The sequence below is a fragment of the Agelaius phoeniceus genome, chromosome 1, assembly GCF_051311805.1.
Source record: "Agelaius phoeniceus isolate bAgePho1 chromosome 1, bAgePho1.hap1, whole genome shotgun sequence".
NCBI lineage: Eukaryota > Metazoa > Chordata > Aves > Passeriformes > Icteridae > Agelaius > Agelaius phoeniceus.
In genome coordinates, this window is record NC_135265.1 from 977,860 (window position 1) to 997,489 (window position 19,630).

The following is a 19,630-nucleotide window of genomic DNA, read 5'->3' on the forward strand; positions in this document are numbered from 1 at the left end:
GCTCGGTCAGGAGCGGCCGGAGCGTGACGGGGACCCGGCGGAGGCGGACGGGGACGAGGGCACGGCGGAGGGCGAGGACGCAGGCGAGCTGGCGGCCGTGCCGCCCTGCCCCTCGGAACGGGAGGTCTGGAGGAGCCTGGCCACGCTGCGGCGGTACCTGGAGTGCCAGGCCACCTCGCCGGACCTCTTCCAGGCCTTCTACGAGCTGGAGGATGTGGTGCACATGGTGTCAGCCGGCACAGGGCGAGCCTTCCTCGGGGACAGCCCTCCCCAGCAGTGACTGGGCGGCCGCCCGTGCCCGTGAGAGGGGCCGGTGCTCGTTGGGGCTGTCACCGGCCCAGCCTGGCCGCTGTTCCCTGCTCTTGAGCCGTGGGGTTTGCAGTGGCAGCGTTGGGGACACAAAGCTGGTGCCAGAACCTTCTCCCAGGGAGTGGCTGCTGCAGCCAGCAGGAAACGATGTGGAGCTGCTGCCAGCGGGGATTTGCCCTGAGTGGGGTGGTTGTGACTGCTGTGGGGGGATGTGGGTGGTGCTGGGGTGTCCCCGTGCCGGGGACAGCAGCTCCATCCCACGGGGGAATCGGGTGCCTCCGGCTGCTGTCCCCACGTGGTGCCTGGAGGATTGTTACAGGCATTAAAAAGTTGGAATTCAGCAAAGCGAAGCATGGGTGGTTTTATTCTGCTGTCACATCTGCTGGGAGAGGGGCAGAGCTCCCCGGGGCTTCCTGGAGCAGCAGGGCCACCCCAAACCCCCCCTTCCCCTCCTGGGGACACCGTGGCCCCCACAGCCACCCCGAGCTGTGCCATCCCCACCCGGGTGCCAGGGCCGTGGCAGCACCTGCAGGCAGTGAGGACCTGGCTGGTCACCCTGTCCTGGCTGTGCCAGCCTTGGTGGCACCCTGGGGTCCCCTGCAGAGCCCCCCGTGTGCGCTGTGCCCCTGTCCCCCACAGTGGGGTCCCTGAGGCCCATGTCTTTGCTGGACTGCAGAGGGTCAAGGGCAGCTGGAGGCCACCAGGCAGGGACAGAGGTGTCCCCACAGGCTCAGGGGGTACAGGGATGGGGGCCACAGAGGGATCCCCACATGGATACAGGGTCATGGATGGGCATGAAGCACCCGGGGGCGGGGGTGCAGCAGGCGGGACCCCCACAGGGATGCACAGCTACAACTGGAAAAGGGGAGGGACACAGGGGCTCCTGCACTGGGGGTGGCCACGGGAACACCATCATGGGGGTACATGGGGTGCACGGGGATGGGACCCCTGTGGGATGCACCTTGCCGGAGGTGCAGGGTTTGGGGGCATGGCGGGATCCCCACGGGGACACAGCCCCACAGGGGTACCCATGGCACCCTCGGGAGTGGCACACAGGGATGTATCACCCCAGGGAGCCCCCACAGGGATGTATCCGCGGTGGGTATCCGCCGTCCCCTTAGGGTGGAATGCAGGGATGTCCCGTCCCTTTGGGATGTCCTGTCCCGGTGGGCTGTCCCGGTGTGCCGTCCCTCCCTCTGCGCTGTCCCTCCCGGGGCTGTCCGGTCCCGGTGGGATGTCCTGGTTTGCTGTCCCCTCCCCCTGTGCTGTCCCGGTTTGCTGTCCCCTCCCGGTTCGCTGTCCCCTCCCGCAATGCTGTCCCTCCCGGGCGGTCCCCTCCCGCAGGGGTACCCGGTCCCGGTGGGATGTCCCGGTGTGCTGTCCCCTCCCTCTGCGCTGTCCCTCCCGGGGCTGCCCGGTCCCGGTGGGATGTCCTGGTTTGCTGTCCCTTCCCTCTGTGCTGTCCCCTCCCTCTCCTCCCTCCCGGGGTTCTCCGGTCCCGCTCTGCTGTCCCCTCCCGGGGCTGTCCCCGCGCGGTCCCGCCCCCGGCGGTTCGCGGCGGTGCCGCCAGGGGGAGCCCGCGGCCGCGGTGTCGCGCAGGGCCCGCGCCGGCGCTCGGAGGAAATGAAGGCGAGTTCCGCCGAGGCGGGAGCCATTACCCGCCGCCGGACCTGAGCCCCCCCTCCCGCCGCCGCCGGGGCCCCGCTCCGCGCCCCCCGCGCCCCGCACGCCCGTCCCGGCGCAGGTAAGCGCTGTCCCGGGGCCGGGGGGGCCGGCGGGCCGGGGGCAGCGGCGGGGCCGCGGCCGGTGCCTGCCCCGCGCACCCGCCCGCGGTGGGATCCCGAATGGGGGGGGGGTCCGCGGGGCAGGCCCCGGCCCGGCCGCTTTGTCCCCGGTGAGAGGAGCGCGAACAAAGCCGGGGCAGGGCAGCGAGCGGCCCCCCCGGGCCCGGCAAAGGGCGCCCCGAGGCCGCGGGTGCGGGCGCTGCCGGGGGCCCCGGGGATGGGGAGGGGGCTCGGGGCACGGCAGGGCCGGCGGGGGCACCGCGGGGCTGCGGGCTCTGCTCGAGGCCGCTGCGCTGCTCCTGGGGTTTGCTGCGGGTCGAGGGCGCGATGGGAGGCTGGGGTGGGCACGGTGGTCTTTGCTGTGATCCCGTGGTATTCGTGGGAGCTTGAGGTTTGCACACCTGGTCCAGGTGTGCCCCATGGCCAAGGGCTTCTTCATGGCCTTGGAGCTCTCGCTACAGCCAGGGCTTTTGATGTGGTCCCAAGTTCCTCTCGAGGAGTTTGGGGTGTTCACCGTGGCCACGGTGTTTACCATGGCCGAGGTCTTTGCTGTGGCCCCAGGGTGCTCACTGGAAGCTCCAGGTGTGCACCGTGGCCGAGGTCTTTGCTGTGTCCATGAGGTCCTCGCTGGGAGCTTGGGGTGTTCACCGTAGTCAAGGTCTTTTCTATGGCTCCTCACTCCTCACTGGGCTCTTCAGGTGTTCATCATGGCCAAGGTCTTCATTTTGGCCTTGCAACACTTGCCATGGCCTCGGTCATTGTCTTGGTGCCAGGGTGCTCCCTGCAAGCTTGAGCTGCTCACCATGGCCAAGGCCTTCTCTGATGCCTTCGCCATGGCCTTGGGGCTCTCACTCTGGCCATGGGTTTCACCCTGACTCCAAGGTCCTCAGTGGGCGCTTGAGGTGCTCACTGGGCTCTTGATGCTCCCACCATGGCCAAGACCCTTGCCAAGGCCTGCTTCTTGGCCAAGGTCTTCACCATGGCCTTGAGGTGCTCACTGTGGCCAAGGCCCCTGAACCTGTCCTTCAGGTCTTGGTCAGTGCTGTGGCCCCGGGGCCCTGGCTGGGAACCTGAAGTGCTCATCACGCCCGAGACTTTCCCCATCATTGCTGGTATTGCCATGAGCCCCTTGCCGTGGCCTTGAGGTGTCCCCATCACCCTCAGCCCGGCCCTGAGGTGCTCTGAGGCGCCCTGTGAGGCAGCTCTGCGGCCCCAGGGCAGGTGCCGTGCCCAAGGCGCTCACCACAACCCCTCACCGTGGTGCTGACGCTCAGCACGGCCACGTCCCCGTCCGTGGCACCCTGGGGGCTCTCCCGGGTGCCTCTGGCTGGAGAGAGCCGGGGGGTCCTCGCCGTCCCCCCGTGCTGCCATCAGCCACCGCTGCCCTTTCCTTTTCTCCCCTCCCAGGTGCCCTCGAGCCGGGCGAGGCGATGCGGTGCGCCCGTGCCGCGTGCTGTGCCGAAGCGGCTCTTTAGATCCTCCCCGGCCCAAGCCTCCCCTGCCATGGATGCCTCCGGGGCTCTTGCTTCGGCTCCCTCCTCCGCGGCTCCCTCGGGCTCCCGCAGCCCCATGTTCCCCCCAGGAGCCGACAGAGAGGAGTGGGGACCGAGGTTCAATTGTGCCCCTTCCACCTCTGCCGCAGCCTCGCAGGCGATGCCAGCGTCTGGCCGGAAGAGGAAGGCCAACTTCTCCAATGACGAGACCGAGACGCTGGTCTGGAATGTGGTCCGGCATTTCAGCGCCCTGTACGGGTCCGAGGCCCTGCGGGCTCACCCCGTGCGGCGGAAGCAGCTCTGGACCCAGATCCAAAGCCGCGTCAACTTCCTGGGCTACACCGAGCGCTCCATCGACGACCTCAAGCACAAGTGGCGCGACCTGCGGCTGGACGTCAAGAAGAAAATCACCTCCAAGAAGCACCTGCCCATGAACCGCGCCGGGGGGCCGCTCCACAAGCCGCGCCTCACGCCCCTGGAGAAGATGGTGGCTTCCACCTTCCTGCAGGCCAGCCACGACTCGGAGCCCGAGATCATCCTGGACCCAGGTGAGTGGTGGCGGCTCTGTGGGCTGCGCTCCCTGAGGGACGTCTGGCCACGCTGGCGTTCTCAGCTGGCTGTTGTGTGTTGTGGAAAGAAACTCTGAGGTTTGTCTTGGGGTTGCAGCATCTGCCAAAGTCACGGTCCTGTTGTACCCAAGTGTCAGCCACTGGGGTAGGGAACTGCGTGTGCTGGGATTAGAAATTCTCCGTGGAAATAAGCTGGGATCAGTGAGTCGTAGAAATCCCAGAGTGGTTTGAGTGGGAAGGGACCTTAAAGCTCATCCTGTTCCATCCTGTGCCATGGGCAGGGACACCTCCCACTATCCCAGGGTGCTCCAAGCCCCATCCAGCCTGGCACTGGACACTTCCAGAGATTCAGGGGCAGCCCCAGCTGCTCTGGGAAAACTGTGCCAGATCAACAGTATTCATAGAAACACCTCAAGCTTTGCAGGAGTGGGTCTTTTTTGTTCTTCTTTCTTCTTTTCTTTAATTTGATGCTTTCAGTGGCCTCTCTGGTTTCACTGGGGGCATCATAGGCCCCATCCATGTGGCCCAGACTCGGCTGTCATGTGCCAAGCACAGGGCTCTAGGCTGAAGGAAGAAATCCTGTGTAATGGCATGAAGGTGTGCCAGGGGAGGATCAGACTGGAAATCAGGGAAAGGTTCTTCCCTGCTGGGCACTGCCCAGGCTCCCCAGGGAATGGTCACAGCTCCAACCCTGCCAGAGCTCCAGGAGCATTTGGACAGCACTCTCAGGCATGCACAGGGTGGGATTTTGGGGTGTCTGTGCAGAGCCAGGAGCCGGATCAATGATCCCTGTTGGTTCCTCCCAGCTCAGGTTATTCTCCTACCCCACAATTTTCTGGCACTAGGGGCTGTCAGCCCCCTGGGGGCCCAGGATGGTGCTGGGGCAGGTGAGGCTGAGCAATGGCGCGGGATGGCCTTGCAGGAGCATCTGTACCTCGGGGCCACCGTGTCCCCGCCAGCTGAGGCCATATCCTCTGTGTCTCGCAGATCTGTTCTTCCCTGGCGCGTCCAAGCAGCCCTTCATGCACCTGCAGCCCGGCGTGAGCCACCCCAGCATCTACATCGACACCAACGGGCAGCCCTCGGCCCTGCCCGACGTGGAGGGCTCGGCCGCACCGCGCCTGCCGGGACAGAGCCCCGACCCCGCCGGCGGCTGCGAGTACCGAGGAGAGGGGCAGGGCGGCTCCGGTACGGCGGGAGCCGGCACGGGCTGCGGGTGCTGGGAGCAGGGCGGGATGGAGATGGGCTGGGTCTGAATGGAGATCCACTGGGAGTGAGGTTTGGATGGAGATCCTCTGGGTCAGGGTGGAGATCCGCTGGGAAATGTGAGATCTGGGTGGAGATCCTCTGGCAGCAGGGTTTGGGTGAAGATGCGGTGGCAGTGAGGTTCTGGATGGGGTCTGCTGGGAGTGGAGTCAGGATGGAGATCCTCTGACTCAGGATGGAGATCCACTGGGTCAAGATGGAGATCCACTGGGTCAGGATGGAGATCCTCTGACTCAGGATGGAGATCCGCTGCGTCAGGATGGAGGTCCATTGGGTCAGGATGGAGATCTGCTGGAACCCACGTGCTGGGGAGGGCCTGGGGCCAGGGCAGCGCTGTGGTTTCTCTCACCAGAGGTTTCTCTTCTCTCCCAGCCGAGTCGGGACCGGAGCTGCGCACTCCAGACGCGTCGGCCATCTCTCCGTCCCTGCGAAACGAGTCCCTGGTCTCCTACGCCTCCATGTCGGAGGAGGAGGAACGGGAAGGCCGGGAGGTGGAGAGGGGCCACAGTGGGGCCGCGGGGATGCAGCCGGGGCCCGAGGCCCCCATGTCAGCGGAGGAGGACATGAAACTGTCCCGCCAGGCCATGCTGATCCGCCGGTGCAGCTCCCAGGGCTCCGTCACTTCCTTGCCCGAGGACTCCCTCAACCCCGCGGACGCTCACTCGGACTGGGGGCACGAGGGCGTGTCCGACCTGCCCGCCCTGGGCCGCGGGCTCGACTCGGCGCATCCCGAGGAGCAGGCGGGCGGCCCGGGCCCGGAGATGGGCGCCTTGCCCAGGGTACTGATGGGGCCCACCTGGGAGAAGGCTCCGGCGGAGGAGGAGCCCCCGGCCCGCTCCCCGCTGCACGGCGCCCTGACCGAGGAGTCGCTGCCCTCCTCCGCCTCCCCGCCCGGGGACGCCCCGGCCGCCGCCGGCCCCGCCCGCGGGCTGGGCTGCTCCCGCCTGCGCGAGGACCGCCGCGAGAGCTGGAGGACTAGCATCCATCACCTGCTCGACCTGGAGGAGCAGTGGGACCAGCTGTACCACCAGGAGCTGGCCATGTGGCAGGAGGAACGGGCCACCCAGCGCGAGGAGCGGGCCCGCGACCGGGAGCTGCAGTTCCGCCTGCTCGGCGTCCTCACGGACATCCGCGACGAGCTGCGCTACCTGCGCCAGGAGCGCGCCGCCGCCCGCCAGAGCCCGGCCCCGCCGCCCCCCGAGCCCCGCCGCGACCCCAGCCCGCTCCTCGAGCAGCCCAAAGCCGAGCCCAGCTTCCCCGAGCCGCCGGCCGGGAGCGCCACCTGGGCAGACACCGCCGTGCCCAGCCGGAGCCCCTTCGGCAACCGCGGCCGGGGCCGGCGCCGCGGGCGGCCGCGCGGCTCCGCTTCCCGACACAGACGCCTCTTCCTCACCAACAGCTAGGGACGGGCGGGAGCCGCTCCGCCACGGACACCGAGTGCCCGCGGCCGCCCCGGGGGACGGCGTGCGGTGACGCGGGCGGCACCCGGACGGATCCCCGCGGGAAGGGACGGAGGGCGCGGGCGGCCGGCGCCGCCCCGGCGGGCTCGGAGCGCTCCGGGCGGGTCCCCGCGGGTCTGAGGCACGGGAGCGCCCCGAGGTGACGCCGCCGTGCCCGCGGGGGACACGCGTGACAGCGCGGTCTGACGCCGCCAGTCCAGTAGGATTTACTACCTGTCGGGGGGTGGGAGTTAGAAACACTTAGTCGCTGACGTGCGAACATTTTATGCAAATCATTTAATGACCTAATTTGCATATAACCATAAAAGTTCTGTTAAAAAAAAAAAACGCCTCCAAAAAAACCCAGAAACGATGGTTTTGTGTGTGATCTCTGTGTGGGGGCGGGAGCTGGGCCAGGGGAGTCGTTTGTCCCATGGCTCTGCAGCCCCGGATGGGGACAAGGCCATGGGACAAATGAGCTTCACCCCATTCCTTTGGGGCAGCCCAGCACTTTGGGATCAGGGCTGGGGAACAGGAGCTCTGCTGTCCAGGCTTGGAACCAGCAGCTCTGCGGAGCTGGAGAGGGGTGAGGGCATGCACATCGTGGGGGGAACGTGGAGGGGGCCCTGCCCAGGAGTGTTTGGGGTCCCCAGGCAGTGTGAAGTGTCCTCAGGTAGTGTGAAGTGTCCCCAGGCAGTGTGAAGTGTCCCCAGGTAGTGTGCAGTGTCCTCAGCAGGTTCAGAGGTCCCCGGAAGTGTGCAGGGCCCAGGCAGCCTGACAGGTTCCAGAATGTGCAGTGTCCCGAGGGAGTGTCCAAGGTTCCCAGCACTGTCCAGTGTCTCCAGGGAGTGTGGAAGGTTCCTGACATCATGCAAGGCCCCTTGGGCAGTGTGCAGTGTCCCCAGGGAGTGGGCAGGGTCCCCAAGCTTTGTGCAGTGTTCCCAGAGCGTGTGCAGGATTGCCAGGAAGTGTCCAAGGTCCCCAGCAGCATTTGGGGTCTCCAGACAAGGTGCAGTGTCCCCAGCAGTGTGCAGGGTCCCTGGACAGTGTGTAAGGTCCCCAGGGAATGCCCAAGGTCCCTGGACAGTGTGCAGGGTCCCCAGGGAATGTCTGAGGTCCCCATGGCAGGGGTAGTGTCCCCACAGCAAGTGCAGTGTCCCCAGGGCACCCCAGCACTGTCTCCCGCCTCCATCTCCAGCCCACATCAGGGTGACAGCACTGCTGAACCCTCTGTGCTGTGTGTGTCCCCTGTGCTGTCCCCTCTTCCAGCCCCCCAGCATCCAGGACCCCTTGACTGCCATGTCCTGGTGGGGTGGGACAGGAGGGTGCAGCCCCAGGGAGGGGACAGTGGGGCAGCAGGGGCTGTGGCATTTGCAGGGTCACCCAGCTCTGGTGGTGGCCTCCCAGGAGGATGGTGACACCCAGCTTGGGGCCCCTGGCGTGCCTGAGGAAAGGCCCTGGATTCTGTGGGGAAAGAATTGTGTGAAATAGCTCCTACCCCCAAATCAGGGGTAGGAGGGACCTGGGGATGGAGCAAGGACAGAGGACAGGAAGGACCCAGGGGTGGGTTGGTGACAGGAGTGGTGGTCTCCACACAGCCCACCAGCACGAGGCCACCGCAGCCGGTGACACAGGGACCTCCTGAGCCGCCACACCTCCGAACCCACAACCCATTCCCACTACCCCGTGTCCCAGCGGGACATTCCCACTTTCCCATCCTGCTGCCGCTGCCTTCCCAGGGCGCGGGAGCCCGGGGACAGGGCGGGAGTGCAGCCACAGAGCACGGGGGACCCGCGGCGGGGCCGCTGAAGGCTCTGCAGCCCAGCACGACTTTATTCCGTATCGCTTCGTCCATACAAAACTACACCCCAAGCACTGTACAGCGGGACGGCGCGGGGGGGGCAGTAAAAATAAGCAGCGGGGGCGAGGGGACAGAGCGGCAGGCGGGGGTGGCGCGGGGGGACACGGCGAGGGGCTGCCCCCCACCCCGAGCGGCGACATTGTCCGTGGGGGGAGCGCGGGGGCTGAAGCGTCCGTCCGTGGCGGGGGAGGCTCGTTCCCGCCCCGGGGCTCCCCGCCTGCCCCCCGCCCCGGCCGGGCACCCCGGCTCGGTCGGAAGCGGCGTGGCCGGGGGCTGTCCCCGTGCCGGGGGGTGGCAGTCCGCGCCGGGGCGGCCCCTAGTCCCCGGGGGGCAGGATCCCGGGCGGCGGCAGCGGCGGCGGCCCCGCCTCGGCGCCGTGGACCCGCTGGTGATCCTTGAGCGATTCCTTGTAGCGGAAGCTGCGGCCGCAGGCGGGGCACTGGTACGGGCGCTCCCCGGTGTGGATGCGCTGGTGCTTGAGCAGGTTCTGCTTGCGGATGAAGCTCTTGCCGCACTGGGCGCAGGCGAAGGGGCGCTCCCCGGTGTGCAGGCGCTGGTGGTTCTGCAGGTGTTCCTTGCGGCTGTAGCACTTGCCGCACTCAGAGCACTTGTAGGGCCGCTCTCCGCGATGGATCATCTGGTGCCGCACCAGCCCCGAGTGGCAATTGAAGCTCTTGCCGCACTCGGCGCACGGGTAGGGCCGCTCGGCCGCGTGGCTGCGCTGGTGGATCCGCAGGCTCTTCTTGCCGCTGAAGCTCTTCCCGCACTCGGCGCAGCCGTGCGGCCGCTCCTCGGCGGGGCCCGGCGGCGCCGCGGGGACGCCCCCGGCATCGGCCCCCGGGCCCGGCTCGGGGCCCGGAGCTTTGCCCAGTCTGTGCTGCGCCGGCAGAGCCACCGCGGCCGGCACCGCCGCCTGTCCCTCGGGGGTCCCGAAGGCCGTGCCGGGGAAGAGCAGCTCCCCGGAGCCGCCCGGCAAACCCACCTCCTCGGGGGGCTCGGCGTGCGGGCACCGCTCCTCCGTCTTCACCAGCAGCCCCTCGCTGGCTGCAGGGGACAGAGAGACCGGTCAGTCCTACCGGGGACCCTGGGGATGTCCCCAAGTCACAGCTCGCCCTGCGGGGGTGCTCCCCCCACCCCAGCCCCGTGGCGGGGATCGCTCACCAGGACCAGGCCCCGGGGGAAGCATCTCCCTCTCGGGCAGCTCCCAGGGCTCCCGGACACAGGGCTCTTCCTCCTGCTTGATCCACGACAAGAAGTCGTGCGCGGTGATCAGGGCGTCCGCGCCTGCAGGGAGGGACAGGGACGGGGACAGGGACTCAGGCCCTGCTCCGGGAGGCACGGGAGGGAACGGCTCCACTGGGGGCAGGCTCAGCGCCGGGCTCACCTGCACAGGGGTCTGGCGGCATCCCCCGCTCCTCCGGGAACTGCTGCTCCCCCACGAAGGCCACCTCCTGCTTGATCCGGGACAGGATGTCGGAGGTGGAGATCAGCGACTCTGTTCACAAGGAGAGACTTGGCCAGGGCCGGGATGGAGCCACACGTGTGACCCACGGCCACCACACCTGGGGTGTGACCCCTGGACTCTGGCCTCAGGGGACACCCCCATCCCACAGCAGTTATGGACATCCAACAGCCCCAGGGAGCTGTGGGGACAGGTGGCTGTGGGACAGCCTTTGGTGATGGGTGCCACTGAGATGGCCCATGGGGTTGGGTGACCCTTGGGGACAGGCACAACCCCTGGGAACAGATGACTGTGGCAGAGCCCATTGGGAACAGGTGACAATGGCACAGCTGATGGGGCTGGGTGACTGTGACACAGCCCATGGGCCCTGACACAACGCGGTGGCACCAGGGGACACATGGATCTCCCAGTGATGGGTATCCAAGATCTCCAGCACAACAGTCATGAATTTTCTGGGGTCACTCACGGCAGCTCTCAGTCACAGCTGGGGAACTGGGCTCAGTGGGGATGGGACTGTTTGGGAGGGAGGAGGGGCATCCCTGGTGAGGAGGGTGGGGACAGTGGGGACACTGGGGACAGTGGGGACATTGGGATGGGTCCTCCCGCGGTGTCTCACCCGCGCAGGTGTCCGGTGGCAGCTCCCTCTGCTCCAGCTCCCGCTGCTCAGGGACACAGGGCCCGTCCCCACGCTCGCTGCGGGGCTGGGCCTCGCTTCTGGAGAGGGCCCCATCTGCCAGGGACACAGACCGATGTCACCCGTGCCTGTCACCCCCTCCCTGTCAGCCAGGCTTTGGGGGACACTATGGGGACACACCAGGCTGCCAGGACCTGGCGTCCCTCCTGGCAAAGGTGCCTAAATCCCACAGCACCTCCATGCTGGAGGTAGTGTGGACACTCAGGTCCTGGGTTCTGGGGGACAAGGACCCTCTCCAGCCCCCTGGGCAGCACCATGGCAGCACTGGCATGGCATGGTGTGTCACCCTGTCCCCACACACAGCATGAGCCATGGAGCATTCCCTCTGGAATGGTCCCAGGACACAGCAAGTGCCACCACCAACCACTGACAGGGGACCAGGCCACCCACGTTGGGGACCCACTGAGGAGACACAGCCATTGCTCCATCCTGTCAGGAGAGGGGGAAAAGGGACATTTACCCAGGGACAGCAAAGCCTCATAGTTCTCCTTCACCAGGTTGTTGTACAGCTCTTTCTGCCACTCCTCCAGGTTCTTCCACTCCTCCGCTGAGAAGTAGACGGCGATGTCAACAAATGTCACTGGCACCTGTGGGAACAAGACCCCCTGGCTCAGCGGCGCCCGCTCCCCAGGGACACCAAGGGTCCCCCCACTGTCCTGCAGCCCCCAGGGACACTCTACCTTGGGGACCTCGCCCCGGGGGCCGGGGGGCAGCCGCAGCACCCAGAAGTTCCTGTTCTTCAGGAGGTTCTCCACGTTCTCCAGGCGCCGCTGGAGCAGCCCGTACTCCTGGATGAGGGTGCCCAGCACGGCCCACTTGCTCTCCAGCTGGTTCCCAAATTCCATGGCCGTCTTCTCGCAGTCCAGCAGCTTCTTCTCGGCCGTGCCGGAGCGGCCCTCCAGGCTAAGCAGGCGGGTGGCCAGGAGATCAATCTTCCTCTCCATGGCCTGCACCGTGGCCACCACGGTCCAGAGCGAGGCCTCTGCAGAGTGGAGCTGCGCCTCCCGCACGTGCGCCCGCTCCGGCAGCAGTGGCGGCTGCAGCGGCATCAGGTGAGGGGCCTCCATGTTCCACTCCTGCACCTGGGCCACCGGGAGGGCACGAGTGGGAGGAGGCCCACGGTCACCCCCTAGAGCCTCTGCTCCCCGTTTCCAGGGCTTTTGGGCACCAGCAGCCCCAGAACTGCAGGGGACCCCTGTGTGCGATGCCCACCAGCCTGAGGGGACAGTGAGTGGCAGTCCAGGGTGGCTGTGGGGTCAGTGTCCATCCCTGTCCCCATGGAACACCTGCCAGGCAGGTCATCATGGTGCCCCCCTGCCAACTTGTCACCCCAATCCCTTGGGAGCCATTCCTGGGTCTGCCCGGGCTGGAACCCACCCGGGAGGAGGATGGGGCTGGGTGGGCAGGGAGCAGCAAGGGCAAGAGTGGACCAGGGACGTCCAGGGACACCTTGGGGACATAAAGGGGCATGCCAGGGCAGAGGTGCCTGGGGCATCCTGGGCTGAAGCCTGCTCAGAGCATTCCGGGGCACCCTGGGCCATCCCAGGGCATCCCGGGGGCACGGGGATATCCCGGGGCAGAGGTGCCTGGGGACACGCTGGGAACACCCGGGCATCCCGGGTCAGCGGGGCATCCCGGGAGCACCGGGGCCATCGCGGGTCGCGTCCCTGGGGACATCCCGGGGCACCCCGGGGCATCCCGAGGGCACGTGGACATCCCGGGTCAGCAGTGCCCGGCGCATCCCGGGGACGCACGGACATCCCGGGGCGGGGCTGCTCAGCCACGTCCCGGGGCACCGGGGCCACCGCGGGTCCGGTCCCCGGAGGCGGCGGGGGCCCCGCGGGCCGGGGGTGCCGGAGGGTCCCGGCCGGGCCGGGCAGCGGCGGGAGCGCGGCGGGCGGGGCGGCGCCGCCTGCGGCCGGTTCCCGGTGCCGGTGCCCCGGGCCGCGCTTACCTGGGCGGGCGCCCACTCGGCCATGGCCCCGCGGAGCTGGGCCGGGCCCCGGCGGCCGCGGCCGGGGCTGGGGCTGGGGCCGGGGGGCGGCGGCGGCGAGCGCGGAGCGGGGCCGGGCCGGGGCCGGGGCCGGGAGCGGGGCCGGGGCCGCTGTCGGTGCCTGCGCACGGGCCGGGCCCCGCCGCCCCGCCGAGCAGCCACGGGCAGCCGGGGAATCGCATCCGCCTCCTCCGGGCTGGGCGGCAGCGGGCGGGGAGCGGCGGCAGCGCGGAGCGCCGAGCACTGCCGCCTACCGGCACCGGGAGCGGCTCCGCCACCGGCGCGGCCCCGGTACCGCCACCGCCTGCCGGGAGCGGCCCCGCTACCGCACCGGGACTGGCACTGCCACAGTCTGCTGGCACCGGCAATGGCTCCACCACGACAGCGGCCACCAGCACTGGCACTGGCACCTCCACCTCTGCCACCGGCACCGGCACCACTGTGGGAATCGGTATCGGCTCTGCCACCAGCACCAGCCTCTGCATGACATCAGCACCGAGGCTGACACGAGCGTGGGGGACATTGGACTGGTTTGGGTCCTGGGAACACCGATTTGGGTGGCACCGAGGGCCAGGAGCTGTGGGGGAAAAGGACATGAGCACCCACACCAGGATCCCCATCCTGGCCAGAAAACCCTTGTGAGGAGACATTCTGGGTTTGGGAGCCACCCCGTGTGCTCATCCTGACCCTGGAACCTTTCGTTTTACCAGTGCTGGGGCTGGGGCCAGGCCACAGAAAAGCGCTACAGTCCCACCTTCCTGGGATTATCCCGGGAAAAGCTCCTCCAGTGCCTCGGTGTTCCAGGATCCGTATGGATGGGCCATATCAGGGCTCCCCTGGGCTGGACAGGGAGTGGGATGACCCCGGCCCCGGAGGGAGGGCAATGGCACAAGAAGGGTTAATGGGCTGAGCAGCATCACGGGAGCCTGAGCAGCCATTTCCCTCCAGGATGTCATTGCTCCCTGTCCCCTCCAGCACCCTGTGCCCCAGCTGGGACACCCCAGGCCCCCCAGGCCCTGCCCCATGGCCCCAGGGCTGAGCCATTTTCATGAAGATGTTTTCTCCAATATCCAATCCAAATATGACTCCATTTCCAATTTTCCTGTCCCTGTTCCCCGGGAGCAGAGCCCGGCCCCCCCTGGCTGTCCCCTCCTGTCAGGAGTTGTGCAGAGCCACAAGGTCCCCCCTGAGCCCCCTTTGCTCCAGGCTGAGCCGTTCCAGCTCCCTCAGCCTCTGACGTTTCTTCATCTCAGCCATGGATTCACCTGCTGCCAGCACAGACATGGTTTGCTTGGTTTATTCCCCAAATTTTCCAAACATCTCTTACCACACAGGTGATATTTCCCTGGGAATATCAGTTCAGAAGCTTTGATCCCAGGACAGCACCTGCTGGAGATCCCACTCCTTGTGGCAGTGGGGAGTGGAAGCTGGGTCTGACACAGCAGCTCTGCCCCCTCAGGAGTGAGGGGTGCTGGGGGCTGGAGCATCCCACGGGATCCCGGGCTCAGGAGACAAAGGAACCATCCCCTCTGTGGGAATGGAGCTGTATCCCAGTCCAGGACACATCCCACGGGATCCAGGGCTCAGGAGACAAAGGAACCATCCCCTCTGTGGGAATGGAGCTGTATCCCAGTCCAGGACACATCCCCTCCTCTGAGGGCTGGGAGCAGTGCAGGATGTGCAGGCTGGAAAACCACATCCCAGCCTGCAGAGGGACTGGGGACAAGGGATGGAGGGACAGGACACAGAGAATGGCTCCCACTGCCAGAGGGCAGGCATGCATGGGACAGTGGGAAGGAATTGTTCCCTGAGAGGGTGGGCAGGCCCTTGCACAGGGTGCCCAGAGCAGCTGTGGCTGCCCCTGGATCCCTGGCAGTGCCCCAGGCCAGGCTGGACAGGGCTTGGAGCAGCCTGGGACAGTGGGAGGTGTCCCTGCCATGGCAGGGGTGGCACTGAATGATCCTTAACATCCCTTCCAATCCAAACCATTCTGGGATTCTATGAGGAATAAAAGCAAAGCCAACCCCAGGACTTCACTTACGAAGAAGGAAACAATGACAAGCCAGTGCCAAAAGGTTTTTGGGACATTATTCCTGTACCTGGGGTGGGCAGGATGATTTGGGGCCAAGTGTACTTTCCCAGTCCTGCTCAGAACTCCTGGAACTGCAGCACAGCACCAGCTGGGTGTTCTCTGCTGCTCCTCAGGGGCTGCTGAGCCTGGAGACTTCATTCCAGCTGGAGTCTCTGACTGAGGACACCCCTCCAACTGGAGGCAACATATTTTCCCTCTTGGCACGCAACTGGAATATTCAAAAATGCTGAAAACCACCAGCACGTGGGGAGAAAACACAAAATCTGCATGTGCTGCCTCCTGGCTCCTCTCCTCCACCCTTCTCCCTGCTGCATTTCCACTTCCCAGAGGAACATCACCAACACACTGTACACACATTTAGAATATACCCATGGGGTTTTTCCCCCAGAATTTCAGAAACCAAAGCAGTATCTCAGCCCACAGGAAAACATGGGGTCAATATAAAAATAGAATCCAAAACCAGAGTTAGTTCTACGGGTACAGTAATGGGAGAGCAGCTAAAGTGGGGAAATAATGCCAGGAACTGGTTGCTTCAAACATCAGTTTACAATCCCGTTCCCGATTCTTCATTTTTCATCCCTGGAAACTTCTACTGTTTCTCTGTGGTACTCTGGATGCTCTCCAGCACGTGTTGTTTGGTCCACCAGGCTTTTTTAATGTCCCTTTTGGTACAGCCAATGCTGCTCTATCCTACTCCTGCTCCAAGGAGGAGCTGGATGGAGCATGGTAAGAATGACAGGAATGATCCAGGTCCTGATCACTGACAGGGCAGCAGCAAATTGAGTCAGAACTTGATTCATGTCTTAGGTTGCAATGCAAGATGTAACCAAATGCACTCTATCACCAGGTGTTAAAGCCAGGTGGGGCAGTGTTCTTTATCTCTTCCAGGACCCATCCTTTGTCCAGGGAGATATCTTCTGCTAATGGGCCATTGAGTGTCCCTGCACGGCTGATAAAATCCCATCATCCCATTGGGAGATGCTCTGCCCAGGGGGAGGAGCCAAGCATTCCGAACTGCATAAAATCTGAGGTCTGGAACACCACAGCAGCCTCTTCCACTGGATTCCCAGAGGAGCAGTTTCCTTCTCCACTGCATTCCCAGAGGCAGACCAGGCTCATCTACACCACCACTGGAAGAAAGATTTTTTTTCAGAGGAAAACTCCACCCTTGTGCAGGATCCCTGCTCCGACAGAACCACAGCTGGCACTGCAGGAGGGTTGAGCCACCACTGAACCAGGCTGCTGCCAACACCCTGACCCACAGGGTGCCAGGCTGTACCCTGACTCTGTCAGTGGTTTTGTACTACTGCATTTTATTCTAATTGTCCTATTAAATTAGTAGTTCTGACTTGGGATCTCCCACTGGTTAGCTTTCAAACTAGAGTTTGGAAAGTGGGAAAACTGCCTTATCCCCAGAATCTACTCTAACCCACGGAGAACTATAAAGCCCCAGCTCTGGGCAGAGCAGGATTTTTGACAGCTGACTACAAAGCTCTACCCTAGGCAGGCCTGTGGCACATGGTGAGATGGACTCTGAGGGGGCTGTGGAGGGTGGGCTTCTCCAGGAAGCAGAAGGGTTTCTCTGGGAAGCAGAAGGGTTTCTCCAGGAAGCAGAAGAGTTCCTCTGGGAGGCAGAAGCGTTTCCCCAAGATGCAGATGGGTTTCTCCAGGAAAAAGGAGAGTTTCTCCAGGAAGTAGGAGAGTTTCTCCAGGAAGGAGGAGAGTTTCTCCAGGAAGTAGGAGAGTTTCTCCAGGAAGCAGGAGGGTTTCTTCAGCAAGCAGGAGGGTTTCTTCAGGAAGCAGGATGGTTTCTTCAGGAAGAAGGAGGGTTTCTTCAGGAAATAGGCGGGTTTCTCCAGGAATAAGGAGGATTTCTTCAAGAAGCAGGCAGGTTTCTCCATGAATAAGGACGGTTTCTTCAGGAAATAGGTGGGTTTCTCCGGGTATCAGGTGGGTTGCTCCAGGAATAAGGGGGGGGGGGGGGGTTCTCTGGGAAGCAGAAGGGTTTCTCAGGGAAGCAGGAAGGTTTCTCCAGGAAGCAGTTGGGTTTCTCCAGGAAGCAGGAAGGTTTCTCCAGGAAGCAGGAAGGTTTCTTCAGGAAGCAGGAAAGTTTCTTCAGGAAGCAGTTGGGTTTCTTCAGGAAGCAGTTGGGTTTCTTCAGGAAGCAGGCAGGTTTCTTCAGGAAGGAGGCAGGTTTCTCCAGGAAGCAGGAAGGTTTCTCCAGGAAGCAGGCAGGTTTCTTCAGGAAGCAGTTGGGTTTCTCCAGGAAGCAGGAAGGTTTCTTCAGGAAGCAGGCAGGTTTCTTCAGGAAGCAGGCAGGTTTCTTCAGGAAGGAGGCAGGTTTCTCCAGGAAGCAGGAAGGTTTCTCCAGGAAGCAGGAAGGTTTCTTCAGGAAGCAGGCAGGTTTCTTTAGGAAGCAGTTGGGTTTCTTCAGGAAGCAGTTGGGTTTCTTCAGGAAGCAGGAAGGTTTCTCCAGGAAGCAGGAAGGTTTCTTCAGGAAGCAGGCAGGTTTCTTCAGGAAGGAGGCAGGTTTCTCCAGGAAGCAGGAAGGTTTCTCCAGGAAGCAGGCAGGTTTCTTTAGGAAGCAGGCAGGTTTCTTTAGGAAGCAGGAAGGTTTCTCCAGGAAGCAGTTGGGTTTCTCCAGGAAGCAGTTGGGTTTCTCTAGGAAGCAGGAAGGTTTCTCCAGGAAGCAGGCAGGTTTCTTTAGGAAGCAGGAAGGTTTCTCCAGGAAGCAGTTGGGTTTCTCCAGGAAGCAGGAAGGTTTCTTCAGGAAGCAGTTGGGTTTCTCCAGGAAGCAGGAAGGTTTCTTCAGGAATCAGAAGGGTTTCTCCAGGAAGCAGGAAGGTTTCTCCAGGAAGCAGGAAGGTTTCTTCAGGAAGCAGTTGGGTTTCTCCAGGAAGCAGTTGGGTTTCTCCTGGGCTGCCCGGCGTGGGCGCGCCGGTGCCGCAGCAGGTACGCATGGCGGGCAAAGCTCCTGCCGCACTCGCTGCAGATGAACCACGGCACTGCCACGTCCTCGGGCTGGCCCTGGTGGTACAGCAGGAACCGCCTGAACTCATCCAGCTCCTGCCCTGCCAGGACTTTGTTACCGCTCCTGATTGTCATGGGATTTGGTGCTGGATTGTGGCAGGTCCGCGATGTTTCTGCCAGGTCAGAGCAGTGGTGGTGCGGGGCTTGGGATGATCCTGAGGATGATCCCTGGGTCATGGCACCACCATGGCCTGGAACAAGGAGATTCCAAACATTCCCTGTAACTTATGTGACAGAAAAATCTCCAAAGAACAACAATTCCCGATTTGCTGCTTCTGGACAAAACCCCTAAGTTTTAGGTAAAAAAAAAAAAGCAGAGCTGAGCTGGATTTCCCCATCCCTTCAATCCTACTAATTTCAAGGTGCTACCAGAGAATTCCCACAACACCACACACCTGTGCTGAGGCTGGCAGGGATTTTCCTTTCCTCCAAATCTTGCAGATCCTTGACCCATGCGGCTCCTCCTTCTGAGATATGGCTTTTGGGAACAGGAGATTCTGAACAAGGAACAGAATTAACATGGCAGTGATGGTCATCAATATTTCCCCCTGATGGGTTTCCAGCAAATCCCTGCATCACCCACTCTCTAAAGAGCATCTCTGTTATTCTAGGGAAAGATCCATTGGGGAGGAAGAAGCAGCAGCTGCCCCAGTGTCTAAAGGGGCGTGTGTCTGGGATGAACAGGATTTGTGCTCCAACTTTTACAAAACATTCCAAAAATTGCACCCAGAAGGTTGGAGATTAAATGTTGAAAAGTGGAAGGTCTTGGATTTGAGCCTTAACCCCAAATTCAGCTGCCTGGTGCTGGATTTCATGGTTCAGTCCTGTCCCTAATTCCTCCTTGTGCAATGCCCCCAGTTTCAGCTGGTTCTTCTAGGAAGCAATCCAAGGAATTACCTGAGTGCTGAGGAGCCAGGGAGGGCTCACAGCTTCAGAATTGAAATATCAGTGACTTCAAGCAAACATATCGTTGGGCATTTAAAGCTAAATATCGAGATTTCTTAATTTTCTGGACATCATTCACGTTATTTCACTATTTCTCCATCAAAATAGTTCAATTCTCTTAAGTGAATCCCAAACCCAGATGTACATCAGGGTCCGGGGATGAGGAAAACACAACTTCACTATAATTAATGAGGGTACAGGAATAATGATCCCATGTGTTGTTGGAGCCCTGGCTGCTGAGAATTTCAGATTTCTGTGCTGCCAGGCACTGACCCCCAAGTGAACACTGCATTTGACCTGAGGCCCTGGAGAAGCTTCCAAAATGGAATGATAGAACTGGGATTGTGGGTGTGGAGTTTGAATAGAAGTGTGTGATATCACAGGGTGGGAAACTTAGAGTCTGAGGGTTTAGAATACAGTAATATATATAATGATAGGATAGAAGTTTTAGGATGAAGACTAATCCTTTTTCACCTTCTTCTTCATGGGTTTGGGTAGTATTGTGTAATTAGACAAAGTCCACGTTACAAGACATGAGTGATTAATAATTAGGTTAAAAGTAAAAATAATTTAGGTGTAATTTCTTAATTAGATATTTTTTCTTTGAAAGATCTTGTAGAGATAAATATGGGGCAATTTTATAACTTGTTGGTGAAATACTGTAGATTTCATGACTTGTAAGACTTTAATATA

The 19,630-nt window shown here is 62.7% G+C and overlaps 2 protein-coding genes across 2 annotated transcripts in view; one reads left to right on the plus strand and one right to left on the minus strand.

Annotated features, from left to right (window-relative positions):
* Positions 1 to 1,893: 1,893 nt before the first annotated feature.
* LOC129126221 (uncharacterized) lies at positions 1,894 to 7,221 on the plus strand. Its single transcript, XM_054642046.2, has 4 exons — positions 1,894 to 2,053; positions 3,736 to 4,134; positions 5,143 to 5,343; positions 5,794 to 7,221. The coding sequence occupies exons 2-4, from the start codon at positions 3,747 to 3,749 to the stop codon at positions 6,822 to 6,824; spliced, it is 1,620 nt and encodes a 539-aa protein (XP_054498021.2). The 5' UTR covers positions 1,894 to 2,053; positions 3,736 to 3,746; the 3' UTR covers positions 6,825 to 7,221.
* A 1,437-nt stretch (positions 7,222 to 8,658) lies between these two features.
* Positions 8,659 to 19,630, minus strand: part of LOC129117671 (uncharacterized) — a 29,474-nt gene continuing 18,502 nt past the window's right edge. The window contains exons 13-23 of the mRNA XM_077190476.1: positions 17,891 to 18,183; positions 16,922 to 17,768; positions 16,874 to 16,878; positions 16,481 to 16,773; positions 12,832 to 13,309; positions 11,558 to 11,959; positions 11,338 to 11,464; positions 10,800 to 10,913; positions 10,106 to 10,216; positions 9,883 to 10,005; positions 8,659 to 9,765 (exon numbers count right to left, since the gene is read on the minus strand). Coding sequence (XP_077046591.1) covers positions 9,038 to 9,765; positions 9,883 to 10,005; positions 10,106 to 10,216; positions 10,800 to 10,913; positions 11,338 to 11,464; positions 11,558 to 11,959; positions 12,832 to 13,309; positions 16,481 to 16,773; positions 16,874 to 16,878; positions 16,922 to 17,768; positions 17,891 to 18,183 — 3,521 coding nt within the window. The 3' untranslated portion in view covers positions 8,659 to 9,037. The remainder of the gene's footprint in view (positions 9,766 to 9,882; positions 10,006 to 10,105; positions 10,217 to 10,799; positions 10,914 to 11,337; positions 11,465 to 11,557; positions 11,960 to 12,831; positions 13,310 to 16,480; positions 16,774 to 16,873; positions 16,879 to 16,921; positions 17,769 to 17,890; positions 18,184 to 19,630) is intronic.

Coding starts and splice junctions, on each gene's coding strand:
- LOC129126221 (XM_054642046.2), top strand. CDS start 3,747: ATGCCAGCGTCTGGCCGGAAGAGGAAGGCCAACTTCTCCAATGACGAG. Junction 4,135..5,142: donor CGAGATCATCCTGGACCCAG/GTGAGTGGTGGC, acceptor TGTGTCTCGCAG/ATCTGTTCTTCCCTGGCGCG. Junction 5,344..5,793: donor AGAGGGGCAGGGCGGCTCCG/GTACGGCGGGAG, acceptor CTTCTCTCCCAG/CCGAGTCGGGACCGGAGCTG.